Source organism: Macaca mulatta, chromosome 1, assembly GCF_049350105.2.
Source record: "Macaca mulatta isolate MMU2019108-1 chromosome 1, T2T-MMU8v2.0, whole genome shotgun sequence".
NCBI lineage: Eukaryota > Metazoa > Chordata > Mammalia > Primates > Cercopithecidae > Macaca > Macaca mulatta.
In genome coordinates this window covers 18,772,063-18,788,710 of record NC_133406.1, presented here as the reverse complement: position 1 = coordinate 18,788,710, position 16,648 = coordinate 18,772,063, and the positions used below count along the sequence as shown (strand labels likewise).

At 47.6% G+C, this 16,648-nt stretch overlaps 1 protein-coding gene and 1 long non-coding RNA gene across 2 annotated transcripts in view; one reads left to right on the top strand and one right to left on the bottom strand.

Moving 5' to 3' along the window:
• Window positions 1–16,648, top strand: part of GALNT2 (polypeptide N-acetylgalactosaminyltransferase 2) — a 216,683-nt gene that overhangs the window by 196,126 nt on the left and 3,909 nt on the right. Inside the window, 4 exon segments of the mRNA NM_001261355.1 lie at window positions 3,800–3,892; window positions 4,146–4,229; window positions 6,250–6,376; window positions 15,361–15,480. Of these exon segments, the coding sequence (NP_001248284.1) occupies window positions 3,800–3,892; window positions 4,146–4,229; window positions 6,250–6,376; window positions 15,361–15,480 (424 nt within the window).
• On the bottom strand, window positions 720–8,994 carry LOC114678936 (uncharacterized). The gene is made up of 2 exons (XR_013416069.1): window positions 8,855–8,994; window positions 720–956 (listed from the first exon to the last, which is right to left on the bottom strand). It is a non-coding gene; the product is annotated as an uncharacterized LOC114678936 (long non-coding RNA).

Here is a 16,648-nt window from a genome sequence, read left to right as displayed (position 1 = left end):
GGCCGCATGAGATTCTTTATATAACGTATCAGACACCCCACACCAAAGCCTCCCAGCAAACAGTGGGATTTCAGAAAACAGTACGTTAAAGTACTCAAGACATCGCACTCTTTGTTAGAAGAGAAACTTTTTCAGTTGTATTTCGCGGCCCAGGAGCCTGTATTCTCAAGATTTGGAAAAGAAGCTGACCCAGGGTTTCGTTATTTGGGGGCAGCATGGATCTGATTAAAAAGCCCTGCTGTTGACCTTCAGCCAGGCTGCCCTTTCCCCAGTCGACTCATCTGAAAAATAAAGACTTGGAATTATATGACTATATTTCTGAGGTGTCTTTCCAGCTGCAGGTTCTCTTCATCTCCTGTACAGGTTGAGTATCTTTTATCCAAAATGCTGGAGACCAGAAATATTTTGGATTTTTGATTTTTTCAGAATATGGAATATATATATGTATATATAATGAGATATCTTGGGGGTGGGACCTAAGTCAAAATACAAAATGTGTTTGTTTTATATAGACCTTATACACATAGCATGAAGTTAATTTAATACAATACTTTTCGTAATGTTGTGCATGAAACAAAGCTTGTGTACATTAAACCATCAGAAAGCAAAGGCGTCACTGTGACCGCCCCCTGGGTTCATCTTGCCCGCTGCCCAGGTGGAGCTGACTTACCAAGATGGGAATTGCAATAGAGAAAGAGTTTAAGTCACACAGAGCTGGCTAAGTGGGAGACTGGAGTTTTATTACTTAAGTCAATCTCCCCCAAAATTCAGAGGCTAGGGTTTTTCAAGGATAATCTGGAGGGAGGTGGGGACTAGGGAGTGGGTGCTGCTGATTGGATGGGGTACAATCATAGGGGTGTGGAAAATGGTCCTTGTGCTCATGGAGTCTGCTTCTGGATGGATGGGTCCACAGGACCAGCTGGAGATCTGGATGGAGTCATCAGAAGTGCAGAAGCCTGAAAAGACATCACAAAAGGCCAATCTTAGATTCTGCAATGGTGATGTTATCTGCAGGAGTAATTGGAGAAGTTGCAAATCTGTGGCTGATTCATTAGTCCAACAGAGGCAGTCTGGTACCCAGACAAAAAGAGGGTTTGTTTGGGGAAAGAACTGTTATCATCTTTGTTTTAAAGTTAAACTATAAACTAAGTTTCTCCCAAAGTTAGTTCTGCCTGTGTCCAGGAATGAACAAGGGCAGTTTAGACGTTAGAAGTTAGATGGAGTCAGTCAGGTCAGATCCCTTAAACTGTCAATTTTGTCATTGTTACATTTTTTGCAAAGGCAGTTTCATCACTATCTCATGTTGGTGCTCAAAAAGTTTTGGATGTTAGGGCATTTTGGATTAGGGATGCCCAACTTGTAATATATGACATTTAATGTATAATATTTCGCTACCTAAATACTTGCAAATACCTGCAATAACAAGGAGGGCCTAGATAAAAGTGAGTCTCCCTAGGTGTCCCTGTATCTGCAGCACTGAGACTGTTTGGTGTAGATACCAAATAAATACCTGAGTGAACCAATAAATACATGAATAAAAGGAGCTAGCACTGAGTAGCACATGGAGGTCATTCTTTGAGGCTGCCTGGTTATCCTTTTCTGTTATGAAGATAGGAAAGAATTGCTTTGCGTTTAGGAATTCTTAAGTGACTTAATCACTTCAGAATTTGAGTGATTTGAAAACAGTGTGACTAGAGTTCATAAAACCTTTAAACCATTAAGGCTGAAAGGAACCTAGGACATTCTGGAATCAAATCCTTTCATTTCCCTGTTGGGGAAATCCAGGTGCCAGATGTTACAAGTATTTAAGTTAATAACTGGTTAAAAACTGACTAGGCATAGGTTAAGGCTGAGGTCACTTAGCAAGACCCCAAAACCTCACTAACAATATTTAGTGTCTCTTCTGAGAAATGATATATATGATCCAGCATCCCCCAGCACTTTAAGTGCTCATCACTGTATCTGTATATTTTTTAACAGAGAGAAAGTGAAAATTCATCAGTCTCATCGCCAAACCAGTTGTGCCATAACGCTCTCATAATTTGATGAATTCGTCTGTCAGTATCTATTTTTCTTGTTTGCGCACTGGCTCTCCTGCCTCTACACACATATCCACTATGTGCAATTCTGCAAACTATTTTATTTTCCCAGAAATCCACGAAATCATTTATGTCAACATGTAAGATGCACACTTGTGTTTTAGTGGTCACAGAATATTTCATTTGATTCCTTCCTCATATTTAGTCATACAGTTTCTTTTTTTTTTTTTTTTTTTTTTTTTTGCTATTATAAACAAAGCGGAAGTGAGCATATTTTCACATGTATATTTCATTCCTAATTGATTGTTTCCTTGAGAGACATTTCTAGAAGTAGAGCTGCTGGGTCAGAGAATAGGTGCATTCATATTTTCTTATCTGTGTTGAAAGGCATTGTAGATAATAGTCCATATTCCACTTCCTAAAATGAGAAAGTATATATATCACCTTAGATATAGGCCCCGTACAGAAATTATTTTAATAATGGTATCTCAGATCAGTTGAAAGGTTTGCCATTTTAAGGAATTATTTTAAAAGGCGAGCATTGCCTCCTTACTGTATTTATTTTGGAAGAACACGGTGCCTTCTCTATGGGATTCTTAAGGAGGGCTGGCTGTAGCCTGAAGTGGGAGCCTACCTTGTAGCTGAGACCAGAATATGGAAGCAAAGAGGTTTGCTGTGTGCTTGCTACTTCATGGAAGTTTTAAGACAATTCTTGGCAGGATGCGCTGCTGATACCTATGCAGATGATAGCCTTTAATGCCTGTCAGACACTCAAGAGTAGCTTGTCCCAGGGGCTTTATTTATGGCAAATCACGGTTCTCTCCATGAGATTTAAGTACATGGTTTTCTTCCCTTCTAGAAAAGCCGGCTGGGCATGGTGGCTCACACCTGTAATCCCAGGACTTTGGGAAGCTGAGGCAGGTGGATCACGAGGTCAATATATCAAGACCATCCGGGCCAACATGGTGAAACCCAGTCTCTTCTAAAAATACAAAGTTTAGCTGGGTGTGATGGCACATGCCTGTAGTCGCAGCTACTCAGGAAGCTGAGGCAGGAGAATCGCTTGAACCCGGGAGGCAGAGGTTTCAGTGAGCCGAGATCATGCCATTGCACTTCAGCCTGGCAGCAAGAGCAAGACTCCGTCTCAAAAAAAAAAAAGCCCACTGCACACAGACATGGGGCGTGGAACTCCCGCCCCTTCCTATCACTCTTTCTAGTGCAAACATGGCAGTCTTGCCGCTCAGCCCTGCAGAAAAGAAAGTGATTTTCCCAGGAACTCTTATCTTATGTAGTCTGAACTTTTCCACAGAGCTGTCTGGTAGTGTCGTAGCCATGATGGAGAAGGCCGTGGGGTCTGGAATCTCCTTGCTGTGCTCTGCGGCCCCAGGCTCTGTGGACACGTGATGCGAGAGTTTTTAAAGAGTGACTTTCTTTTGTCCTTCATGATACAGCCCCTAGTCCCTCCTTTAAAATACCAGGTTGTGCTGTAATTTCAACTCTGCCTTTTGCCCTTTGACCATCTGTGTGACAAGAAAGCTATTCCAATGGTTCAGTAAGCACTGGCTGAGGCTGGCTCCCCACAGATCCAGCTCTAGGTGCTGGTGGGGACAGCTCGCCCTCTGCTGTGTGCCGTGATCCCAGCTGGAGCTGCTGCACATCCAGAGGGAGCCGCCTCAGTCATACTCCAGCAGACAGGTGCAAATGGAGTGATGCAGACAGAAAGAAAGCAAATCACACCTCAAGATTTATTTTCTTTCTAGAAACACCCGCCGGGCAGCAGAGGTCTGGATGGATGAATACAAAAATTTCTATTATGCAGCAGTGCCTTCCGCTAGAAACGTTCCTTATGGAAAGTAAGTGGCAGTTCTGCGTTCTCACAATTACTGGGGATTCTTGGGGTGCGGGGGTGGGAGGTAAGGGACTGCCATCAGGGTTGAGGACAGCTACCCACGTGCCAAGGCGGGAAGGGGTTGTGGGCACAGGAGCGTGGGCAATCCACACCACACCACCTGCCCCAACCCCAATCTCCTCAGCAGATTTTCAAGTTTGATGTAGAAAGCCCATCTATTCTTAAAATTTATAAAGGAATCTTATTTCCTTCTCCAGTATTCAGAGCAGATTGGAGCTTAGGAAGAAACTTAGCTGCAAGCCTTTCAAATGGTACCTTGAAAATGTCTATCCAGAGTTAAGGTAAGTCCCCAGTGATCTGGGGTTTCACTTTATAAGGGCTTAGAAACCAGTAAGGCCAGAGAAGCAGCAGAGGGGAAATGGAGGTGCTGCTGCAGGCATGAGACTGGGCACCTGGGCCCCAGTGAGAGTCTGTGGTCTCACCCCATGGCGTGGACCTGAGAATCTGTTCCCAAGTTGGCCTGCTGCTCTCCATCCTGCAGAGCTGCCCTCCCATGCTTCAGAGTCCCAGAGGCAGTCCCTTGGTTTTGGCTTGTTCTCCATTGGCAAGGTGATGGGCTGGGTGACCCGGAGGACTGGTGTCTGACAGGCTTTTTGAGTGTCTGGGAGCAGTCTCCAGCCTCCGCAAGCATGCGCTGTCTGCGGCCAGCCCTCAATCCGCTCCGCCGGGCGCCTTCGCCTGCCTCTGATCTGCTGCGCTCACCCTTGCTGCTCCTGTGGGCCAGCAGGTAATGGCCCCAACAAGGCTCCGAGCGTGGGGACCTGCCCACGTGCCTCCTTCCTCCCTGCTGGCTTAATCACGTGTGAGACAGGAGTAATAATGCCGCTGCCCTGCGGCCCTCCGGAGGATTCATGGCAGAAACACCTTTCCGAGCATTATTTCCACACCCGGCCTCTTGTTTTAAGCGAATACAAGCTCCCATCCGGAGGGACCCACTGATAACCTACCTGTGGATCCGCTGGGGTGGAGGGGCCACCTGCACTTCGTCTTCTTAAAGGACTGTCAGGCAGATCGTGCCTTAATGCGGCACATTCCTTATTCTAAATATTCCCAGAGCATTTTACAGCGGCTCACATATCTCCAGCACAGTGCCTGAACGCAAGACTTGCCACCATTATCTTTCCGCTAACGGCTCCTTCAGAGCCCTTGTCATGGAGATTTGTCGGACAGTTAGGTAATGCGGCCTCTCTGTGTTGCTCCTGTTCGCTCACTTGGCTCTTTGGAACCATTTCCTCTGCTTTTCAAGTAACATGTCAGGCGCCAGGTGGCCCATCCCCCCTAGGAGGAGAACAGGAGAGAACACAGCGTCCTTCTCCCTCGGATCCCTGCCGCGCAGGACAGTTTTTGCTGGGGATTAAGAGCAGCAGTGGTCACCAGTGGGAAACCGCTGATCATCAACTCTCCGTCAGCCAAAGCGGGGCTTCACTTCAGTGGATTTTAACCCAACCATGCTACTCACTTTGCTTTTTCAGTCACAGTGGACTGCAGTTTCTCACAGAGGTCACCCATGGTTTGTAGTGACACTGGGCCCTGCACCCACTGAAGACCACACCTGAGCACCATCCCAGCTGGCAAATCTGCTTCCCCTACCTGTGGGGGGTGAGGGAGACGCCAGCCTCATGTTTTGTGTCTGTAATATCACTGCCATTTACTGAGTACTTCCTACGAGCCAGGCACCGGGCCGCGTGCTTTACACAAAATGTTTTATGTAACGCTTGCAGCAGATCTGGGTAGCCCGTAGCCTACGAAAGGGCAAATCGAGCTTCAGAGGAAGGGAGTCTTGCCTGAAAGCCAGCACCTGGCAGAGGTGGGCTGAGGTTCGGATCTGGTTCTGAAGCATGTTGTTTTTCCTCGTGGCTGTGGCTTTGTTCGCATCAGGCCACCTGACAAGTCTACTCACCTTTCCCGTCTTGACTGAATAAAGGTCAGATCCTAAGTGTATTGGAAAGTTCAAGGCAACAGGATCTGGCCACACTGATTTTCTAAATGACCTCCAATAAGACTAACATTGAAGAGTATCAGGAGCTTTTCCTTCCTTTCCAAAAAAAAAAAAAAAGACCTGATATAGAATATAAAGAATACTTCTCCAACATATAGTCTTAAAGTGTTGGAAGTCCAGAGCCGGGGAGAAATGCCGTGTCCCTGACACACACTACCTGTGGTAGGAAGGGGCACGATGCCTGGTCACTGGGTCTTTCTCTCGTTCCTATCACCTGTCATGAAACCGATGAGAAAGGGGCTGGTGGACGGGAGCTGGTGGTCATGTGCAATTAAGCAGGTGATTCTCACCTTGTTTTTCAGGGTTCCAGACCATCAGGATATAGCTTTTGGGGCCTTGCAGCAGGGAACTAACTGCCTGGACACCTTGGGACACTTTGCTGATGGTGTGGTTGGAGTTTATGAATGTCACAATGCTGGGGGAAACCAGGTATGTGCATGGGGAAGCCAGGTCACCTGCAGGCCCAAAGAGAGCAGAGTCGGGGGTCCTGAGGTTAGAAGTCCTAGCTACCACCTTTCTCCTGGGATGAGTGATGTCTTTGAGGAAGCGCCTGGCTCCTGCTGGCCACAGCCTCTTTGGCAGCCAGCCCCAGGGCCAGATAGGATGTCACACACTTTGGTGCATCAGCTCTGTCATCAGCTTCGGACCAGGCTCTGCTGCAGTGGCAAGGGTGCACTGGTCACAGTTGCTGGTTGCAGGGCCCTTGGTCTTCTTCCCGCCAGCTCTGTCCTCTCGGCCACGTGCACTCAACCCCAAAGCACTCATTCTGCCTCTGCGTCTGGCCCCAGAATATGATGTCTACACCTGCCTGGTACCCCTATATAACAGATTCTGAACTGTGGGCACTAAGGCAGCTGCTAGTTACAGCCCCTGCCTGTTAGATGATAATAGTTTAAGATAGAAGATATTCAGTATTAATTGCTTCAGTTACACACATACACACCTTTTCCTAGAGGCATAAAATCTCACAACTGCCAGGCGCGGTGGCTCACGCCTGTAATCCCAACACTTTGGGAGGCTGAGGTGGTTGGATCACCTGAGGTCAGGAGTTCAAGACCAGCCTGGCCAACATGGTGAAACTCATCTCTACTAAAAATACAAAAAATTAGCCAGGCGTGTGGTGGTGGGCATCTGTAATCCCAGCGACTCGAGAAGCTGAGGCAGGAGAATTGCTTGAACCTGGGAGGTGGAGGTTGCTCTGAGCCGAGATCGCACCATTGCATTCCAGCCCGGGCTACAAGAGCACAAAACTGTCTCAAAAAAAAAAAAAACACTACCTTCTCTTCTCCTGTCATCGCAAAGGAGAGGCAAAATGAAGGCTTGATGGGTCCAGCTGAGACTTTGGATTCTAAAAACAGTTTTCCCATGAGATAATAATAGGGATTGGGTGAAAATCCTGTGTCCTCTTACCACCTTCCTGAAAACTTGCCTGGCGCTGGGAGAGCCTGCAGTTTTTAAAAAGGCAGGTTAACTCCGTGTATGTATCCTGAATGTATTGATTTCTTAAGTTTCTATAACTGCAAGTATTTTTGAAAGGGGGCATGTGCTTTTGTGTAAAGCTGGGTGTGCCTCCCAAGTGAGTGTCCAGGCAGACCACAATCCACAAATACCTTGACTCCTTTCTTCACTTGGTGATGTGGTTTTAGCAGTTACTTGCAATGGCCTGGACATCCTAAATTAGAAGAGAGAGAGGAACCTGCCTGCCTGGGGCTTGACTGGGCCAGTGCCCATCCAGCATGGGCATGGGGCAGGTAGCCAGGGCCTGGCCCAGGTTCCCCTAAATCCTCAGCCCTTAAATAGAAGATATTTGGCTTTGATGAGTCAGAAAATAAGAGACAGCCTCATTTTCTCGTGTGGTTTTGGTAGAGTTGATCCTGGATTCTCCGTATCAGCGTCAGCAGTCTCGATGGTTTGGAATAGCTAAATGTGATGCTGTGTTTGGGAAAGAGCCAGTGGGTCAGGTTTGCTGACAGGTATGAGTGTGCTTCCAGTGCCTGTGCACGTGTGTGACACACACACACACAATAGCACATACGCTCATCACGTTCTCACACAACAGCTCTCTTCTCATGATTCCTGGGCTCAGTCCTCCTCTCTTCCTTATGCACATGCACCTAGACTCATGTGCTGCTTCTTTCTTCTTTTTCTCTGTTACTCAAATGCAGAGCTTGTTTTGCTGTCTGTTTCCTATACATGACTTCATATCATTGATCTCTGTCCTTTTGAGAAATACTGTTGGAGGGTTTTCTACTTGGCGGTACTATTTTGTTAGAGAAAGGGATTAGGAGGTAAACAAAGCAATCCCTCGCCTCCTCACAGTGGAGTTCTTGAAGTGGAGGAGCCACTGTGGGTTATGAAACAGAGGAGGCACCCGCTCACCTCTGTGCTGTCCGGGTGGCTGCACCTCCTGTTATTCCTGTTGCCCTCACCTCCATGTTTAATCACGGGCTTCCCTCTGCCGCGTGGCAGGACTGCATGCCATTCCCAGGCTCCCAGGCCCTGGCGTCTGTGTGTAGCCTCTGGGCTGTGAGGACACTCCCGGGGAGCAGGCTTCAGGTGTGGGTGCACACACAAGCCAGCCTTTGGCTGTAGCCTAATGGACCAGTTTTAGGTATTTCACACTGTAGCAGCTGAGCCCCCCTGGGTACTCATCACAGGCCCCACCAATGTCAGGAGTCACCTGGAGGGAGGAACCCATACAGAGGGAGGAAGGACAAAGAGAGTGGAAGACGAAGCGGGTAAAAGGAGGAGGAGCCAGCTGGTATTGGCGGGGTGGGCAGAGGCGGAGGGGAAGGTGCCGTCCCCACTGTGACCATGCTTCTGTGTCTTTGTATCCCCTCCTTCCAAGACCCTGCCGTTAACTGTGTTCTCAGTCACTGCTGGGAAGTGGGGGCCCAGGGGACTCACTCAGAGGTGATGGAGGGCCCTGTGCGGTGCTGTTGTGGCTCCTGTTGTGGTCCAGGTGTGATTGGAGGAGGCGTCTCGCAGGCTGTGTTCCTTCTACACTGATCACAGCATGTTTCTTTCCACGGTTTGGGCTTCATTCTTGAGATCTGGAAAGCAGTGAGCTTGGGAAGAGATATTTTGTATGTTTCCATCTAGAACTTAGTGAAAATCCACCAAAATGCCCTCAGAAAAGCGGAGCTCCGTGAGGAAGGGGGAGGTGCTGGTTCCTATTCTCAGCAAGCTGGGTTTCGTCTAAACCGGACAGACGGTGCTGCAGGGCTTGGTCGGTCACACAGCATTAATGCGGGTTTCACCAAACACAGACGTGGATAATTCGTGTGGGGCTGGGTGAAGCTTACCTCTGGTCTGTGGATGACAAAATGGACGACGTGCCCACCCAGGTTCCGTACTGTCTGGGTGTTGGGCCTCTTGTGATCTCTGGCCAGCCTCACTTCCGTGTTTAATCACTGGAGCTCCCGCTGTCACTCTGCAATGTTCTAATGATTCACGGAAGGTTGGAGAGGTCACTCCTCTCTGAGTCGGCGCCTCTGCTGGAAGGCGACACACCTTATGCTACAGCACATTGAACAGAAGCGTGTGTCCAGGCCCCAGCCGAGAGAGTTGGTCATCAGAGTCTCTGGCCCCAGCTTCATCCCCCATGCGTCAGGCTCTGTGACTGGCTCGCCCCACCGCCAGCATTGCTCCTTAATTACTGCACAGCTGGTAACACGAGACAGAGTCCGGGCCCTGTGGAGGCAGCAGGTCTACGGGAACCAAAGACTTGTGCAGCTGCTGCCTGTGACCCTCCTCACCTGCCCTCAGGAGGACAGCCTGTGTCCCGCCTTCAGGGCTGTGGCCCTCGCCCCCGCCCCCTCGTCCTGCCCAGTAGAGGGTCTCCAGGATTCCTCGCTGCACGGTTGGGGCACTGAGCAGAGGGCACAGTGCTGAGGGCAGCCACAGCACAGACCTTTGACACAGGGCACCCATTCCTCACCTCTGCACGAACTTCAGGGGTCAGCGAAGGGCTGTGCCAAGGAATCAACAAGATTGGATCTGCAGGGCGCTTATCCCGCTCTGCTTTTGCTTTTCCTTTTTGCTAACGGTGCAGCCATTACTGTTCTCACACGCGGGCTTTCCCTTCGTTTCCAGCAGTAAGTGGTGACTCCCTGCCCGCTCTCAGTCCCCCTCCAATGGCCACATCCTGGAATTGCTCAGATAACTTTTTTTTTTTTTTTTTGAGGTGGAGTTTGGCTGTGTTGCCCAGGCTGGAGTGCAGTGGTGCAATCTCAGCTCACTGCCACCTCCGCCTCCCAGGTTCAAGCCATTCTCCTGCCTCAGCCTCTCAATTAGCGGGGATTACAGGCACGTGCCACCACACCTGGCTAATTTTTGTATGTTTAGTAGAGACAGGATTCCACTATGTTGGCCAGGCTGGTCTCGAACTCTTGACCTCAAGTGATCCACATGCCTCGACCTCCCAGAGTGCTGGGGTTACAGGCGTGAGCCACCACACCCAGTCTGCCCAGAGAACTTTTACTAAATGCTGATGCTGGTTGCTGTGCCCAGAAAGCCTGATCTAATTTGTCAGGGTCAGAGGGCACCACCAGATCTTTAAGAGCTACCAAGTGATTCTAAATGAGGATTTGGCCTGGTGCAGTGGCACACACCTGTAATTTCAGCACTTTAAGAGGCTAAGGCAGGAGGATTGCTTGAGGCCAGGAGTTCAAGACCAGGCTGGACAACATAGGGAAGCTCCGTCTTTACCAAAAAAAAAATTAGCCGGGTGTGATGGCCTGTACCTGTAGTCCAGGCTACTCAGGATGCTGAGACAGGAGGATTGCTAAAGCCCTGGAGGTCGAGGCTGTAGTGAGCTGTGATTGCACCACTGCACTCCAGCCTGAACAGCAGAGTGAGACCGTGTTTCTAAAATAATACAAATTAGGACCAGGCACGGTGGCTCATGCCTGTGATCCCAGCACTTTGGGAGGCCGAGATGGGCAAATCATGAGGTCTGGAGTTCGAGACCAGCCTGGTCAACATGGTGAAACTCTGTCTGTACTAAAAATACAAAAGATTAGCTGGGTGTGGTGGTGGGCACCTGTAATCCCAGCTACTTGGGAAGCTGAGGCAGGAGAATCGCTTGAACCAGGGAGGTGGAGGTTGCAGTGAACCGAGATCGCACCACTACACTCCAGCCTGGGCGACGGTGTGAGATTCTGTCTCAAAAAAATAAACATTTTAAAAAATAGGAGTTGAGGAGCAGGGGTTTTCTAGTGGAAAGATGAACACATCAGCAGGTACAATGTGACGTGAGACGGCAGGATGACATGATGCATGTTGATGCATGTTATAGCCTCAGCTTGGGAGCACCTTACTCCCTGGGCTACTATCTAATCAGTGCTTTCCAGTAGAACCATGTGCTATGACGGGATGCTCCAGATCTGCCATTCAGTATATCAGCCACATTGTGGCAACTGGGCACTTGAAATATGACTAGTGTGAATTACAAGTTTAATTTCATTTCATTCTGGTGAATTTAAATGTAAATGACCCCGTGTGCCCTGTAGCTAGCACATTAGACAGTGTGGCTCAGATGTTCCAGCTCACAAACCTGCTGTGCGTGAGTCCTCTCTGAACTGACAGAAAGTGATGCTTTTTTGCATAGCATGTGACATGGATGAGAAACGAGAGGGTAAGTAATATTTCCCAACTGAAAATAGGGCCTGGTGCTTTGGAAGAGTGAGGTTTGTTATCTGGTTTCCTGCTGAACCTTGGCAGACACACAGGAAATGAGAAAATGAATGGCCATGCCTTTTAAGAGTGGCAGCTCAAAAAAGCATTTCTTAAATATTTATGAACTTTATTTTACAAATTCAGATAATTGAAATGCAACAGAAGAACAAAACGGCAACCAGCTCTGTTGTTTGCCCAGCTGAATTAGTTTTTCTGGAATCCTATGTAAAGTCTGCTTTACAGTAATTAAGCACACAATAGCAAGGAGGTTAGAGAACCATTCAGACATGATCTTTAACTGAGTGTCAGCAGACCATCCAGCATCTGCCAACACCTGCTGCCAAGGACAGTCTGGAACCCTTCTCCATACCAGCGTTGTCCCCCTTACTCAGGACTCTCCTCTTCATCGTGAGTGGGCGTCTCTATGTGCCACAGTTTCAAATGTCCTGGTGGTGTCCCTGGCACCTGTGAGTGCAGGGACAGAACAATGTGCTTCTTTCTTGCCCTCTCCATCCTGAACGCCATCTGCATACGGGAAATACCCACGGCTTCCTCTCTACACTCCACACCTTCCATACTCTGTGACCCAGTGAATAGGAAAAAAACAAGCTGCTTTTCCTCCTTTATACTCTCACCAAACTTCTCACCTCTGACACCAGCCATATGGGCTTTTCCCCCCACACCAAGCAATTCTCCAATTCTCTGCAGACACTGAGTGTCCTACCTGTCAATTCAGTTCTGACACTGCCTACCCAGAGTTAGCACAGACCCCATGGGTTAAAGGCTTCCTCCCACAAGATGCTCCTGCTTCAGATGCCAGTCACAAGTCCAAGTTGTCACCTGCTGTGTGACTCTAACTCAGGGCTCCCACAACCTCACCTTGAATTCATTCATTTGCAAGAACAGTTCATAGAACTCAGGGAAATGGTTTACTTCCTGGTTTACCTGTTTATTAGGAAAGACTGAAACCCAGGAGCAGCTGGATGGGAGAGATGCATAACGCACGGTGTGGAGCTGGGGTGTCGGAGCTTCCATGCCTTCTCCAGGTGTGCCCTCTCCAGGTGTGCCCTCTCCAGGTGTGCTGCTCTCCCAGCGCCTCCGTGTGTCCGGCAGCCACATCCCGGAGTGCAGGGACTTTGACGGAGGCCTCATCACATGGGCATGATCTCCAGCTCCTCTCCCCTTCCCAGAGGATGGGGTGGTGGGGGACTGACCGTTTCAAGCTTCTCAGCATAACCTGGTCTTTCTGGTGACCAGCCCCATCCAGGAGCCCATTAGAGTTGCTTCATTAGAACAAAAGACACTTCCATCACCCAAGAAATTCCAAGGGATTAGGAGCTGTCTGTCAGGAACCGAAGTCAAAGACCAAACACTAGAATGAAAGACGGTCTGAAAACCCCTGTGGCTCAGGAAATGGGAAGCATTTTAGGAGCCTTGTGGTTGTGCCAGAAACCAGGGGCAGAGACCAAATAATTATGTTTATGGTGTCATACTATCCTAGAGTATGGGTGATGTGGAGTGCCTGTGGGTGCTTAGAAGAGCTGGCTGGAACTCACCCATGTTGAATGACAACATCATAGAATGTTGGGATTCGACTCAAAGTCGGGTGGCCTTCCCCAAAGAATGTGGCCGGCAGGAGTGGGTGGGTCAGGGCTCCCTCCACACCGTGTTTGGGATGCCACAATGCACAGGCCAAGCAGGTGCTTCTACTCTAGGACTCTTCAGAGCCTTTAATGGACTGAATTTCCAAGGGATAAACACAGCACAACATCTGTTTCCCAAATTTATTTGACCTAGAATCCGTTTTTCCTAGAATTCCTCATGGAGTAGAATGTGAGGAACACAAATTAAGAGGTGAGAAAATGGAAGACCTGGGAAATGAGCAGGCTTGCCCAAGCCTCCCTCCCTGTTAGGGGAGAAGGAAGTCTTCAGACAGGTGAAGGTCTCTTCACTGCTTCCTAGATGGGCATCCGTGCCTCTGCATCCCCTCTGCTGATGCTGAGGGCTGGAGATGGCGCACCCCGCCACTGGTTATGTAAGGTCTGAATGCTGGACTCTTTAGGGTTTGGTTTGGTTTGGTTTGGTTTGGTTTGGTTTTGTGACAGGGTCTTGGTCTGTCACCCAGGCTAGAATGCAGTGGCACAATCACGGTTCACTGCAGCCTCAGCTTCCCAGGTTCAAGCGATCCTTCCACCTCAGCCTCCCAAGTAGCTGGGACCACAGATGTACACTACCACACCCGGTCAACTTATTTTTTATTTTTAGTACAAACAAGGTCTCGCCATGTTGCCTAGGCTCTCGAACTCCTGGCCTCAAGCAGTTCTCCCGCCTTGGCTCCCAAAGTGCTGGGATTATAGGCCTGAGTCACCACACCCGGCTGAATCGTCAGCTTTTGATGTTTTTCTAATGATGGACTATTGGTTCCAACATGATGTGGGTACTAGGCAATGAGGCTTCTTTAAACACTATTTATTCCTTTCCTTACTCTGTTTCCAAGAACCAAGAAAAAAGAAAAACAGTGTCTTCATAGCACATAATAGTTACAGAATACATTTATTTGTGTGTCTTTCATTTTCCCCACTAGAAAGTGAGCCTGGCTGTGTGACAGCACCTGTGTCATGCAAGTGTGCAGCAGGTGGTCATGGGACAGACCGACGGAAAGACAGGCAGACGGAGGGAGGGGAGGGCCACCGCAGCGTGCCAGGGCTTAGAGTGGAAGGGGATGGAAGCGGATAGTGAGTCCCTATGGAGTTTTAAGCTGGAAAAGGCCTTGCTGCCTCTGGATATTAAGGGGTGTTCATCCCTTTGAGTGGGACAAGTGGAGAGTGATGGTCAGAAGCCCCGTCCCTGCTGTGGCCCTCCCCGGAACAGGTTCTGGCCTCCTCTGCCGCCTGGGACCGTGTCTTGTTTAGTATCCAAAATGGTTGTCCTCTCACCCTGTCGCAGCCTATAACTTGTGTGTGTTTATACGTATATATGTGTTTCTGTTTGTTAACATCACGGGCTTGTGATTTAAACACTCTCTAGCTCAGTTTTCTCATCTATAAAATGAGAATAATAGTAGCCCTCATGGGGCTGTTGTATAAAGGGCTTAAAATAATGCCTGGCACATAGCACCTGATTAAATTTAGCTGTAATGTGTGCGGAGAAATGCATAGATCTATTCCTCCCGTTTTCAGAGGGCTTCATGAGTATCCATAGATCAATTAGCATTCACTTAGGAGGCTATACATGATATATTTTGCTTCGATATGCAATGTGTTATTTACTAGAGTCCACATTCATCAATGCTGTTTGCAGGCCATACCTGCATGAGGGCAGTCATCCCAAAACAGCATGGGTGGACCAGTTGCCGAGTGTCTACCTGGTGTATAACCAAGCTTGTGCCACAGTTTTTACAATTCGCACTGAATTATAGAAAAATGAACAAGGCAGTCTAACTTGTATTTGGGGCTAAAATAGTTAATAGTTTTATTTTAGTTACTGAGATCCTCAAAGCAGTTCTGCACATCACTCAGCCATCTGACTGCTCAATTGTGAGGTTCTCCCACACCTCTGGTGTTATAAATTTGCCGTTAGCAAAAAGTAATTCTTTCGTTCTCAGGTGGCTCAGGGGTTCTGAATCTAAGCTCCGCACCCTGACCCCTTTCCTTTTGGAGCCCTCATTGGTGCCCCTTCGTTCCTTTCACAGCCCGGTGCATAGCACGCCTCTGACTTCTGGTTTTGTGTTCCAGGAATGGGCCTTGACAAAGGAGAAGTCGGTGAAGCACATGGATTTGTGCCTTACTGTGGTGGACCGGGCACCGGGCTCTCTTATAAAGCTGCAGGGCTGCCGAGAAAATGACAGCAGACAGGTACGGCTTGCAGGCACCCGTGGGTGCCCATGATTAACCCAGACCAGGGCAGCCACGGCCTGCGCCCTCTTGCTCTGCGCAGCCTCACGAAGCATCCATCTCTGCGTGTATTTAGGTGTTCTTTTGCATCACTATAAATAATGTCTAGCCACCCTATTGGACTTAAGCCACAAGCCTACTGTTGCTTATTTCTGATTATATTCTCATTCTCTTCCCTATGCCACTGAAAATTTTAAAGAGAAATTGTCTATTTTTGTTTAATCATCAAATACTTTTTTCTATTTAAATTTACAGAAATTCTAAATGATTAATGTTCAAATGGATGGTACTTGATACATAATGCAAGTGTGTGTGTGTCTGTATATGTGTGTGCATATATATACACACATATATACACATACCACATATAGATACACATATACACGCCACATATATACATATATAGACACCACATATACACATACATGCACACCACATATATATACATATATACACATACACACACATATACACACCACATATATACACGCCACATATATATGCATATATACACACCATATATACATATATACACATACCACATATATACATATATACGCCACATACATATATACATGCCACATATACATATAAACACACACATATATACATGCCACGTATACATATATACACGCCACATATACACATATACATGCCACATATATACAAACACCACATACACATATATACACACACCACATTTTTACACGCCACATATATATACATATGTACAAACCACATATACATGCCACATATGTATGCATATATACATGCCACATATATACATATATATGCCACATAGACATATATACATGCCACATGCATACACATATAAACTACACATATATACATGCCACATATACATATATACACATGCCACATATATACATATACATGCCACATATATATACATATACAAACACCACATATACATATATACACACACCACATATATACACGCCACATATATACATACATGCATGCTGTATACATATATACACACACCACATATACACATATATACATGCCATGTATACATACATGCCACATATATATACATGCCACATATATGTACATAACACCACAGATTTACATATATACATACCACATATATACATATACATAGCAC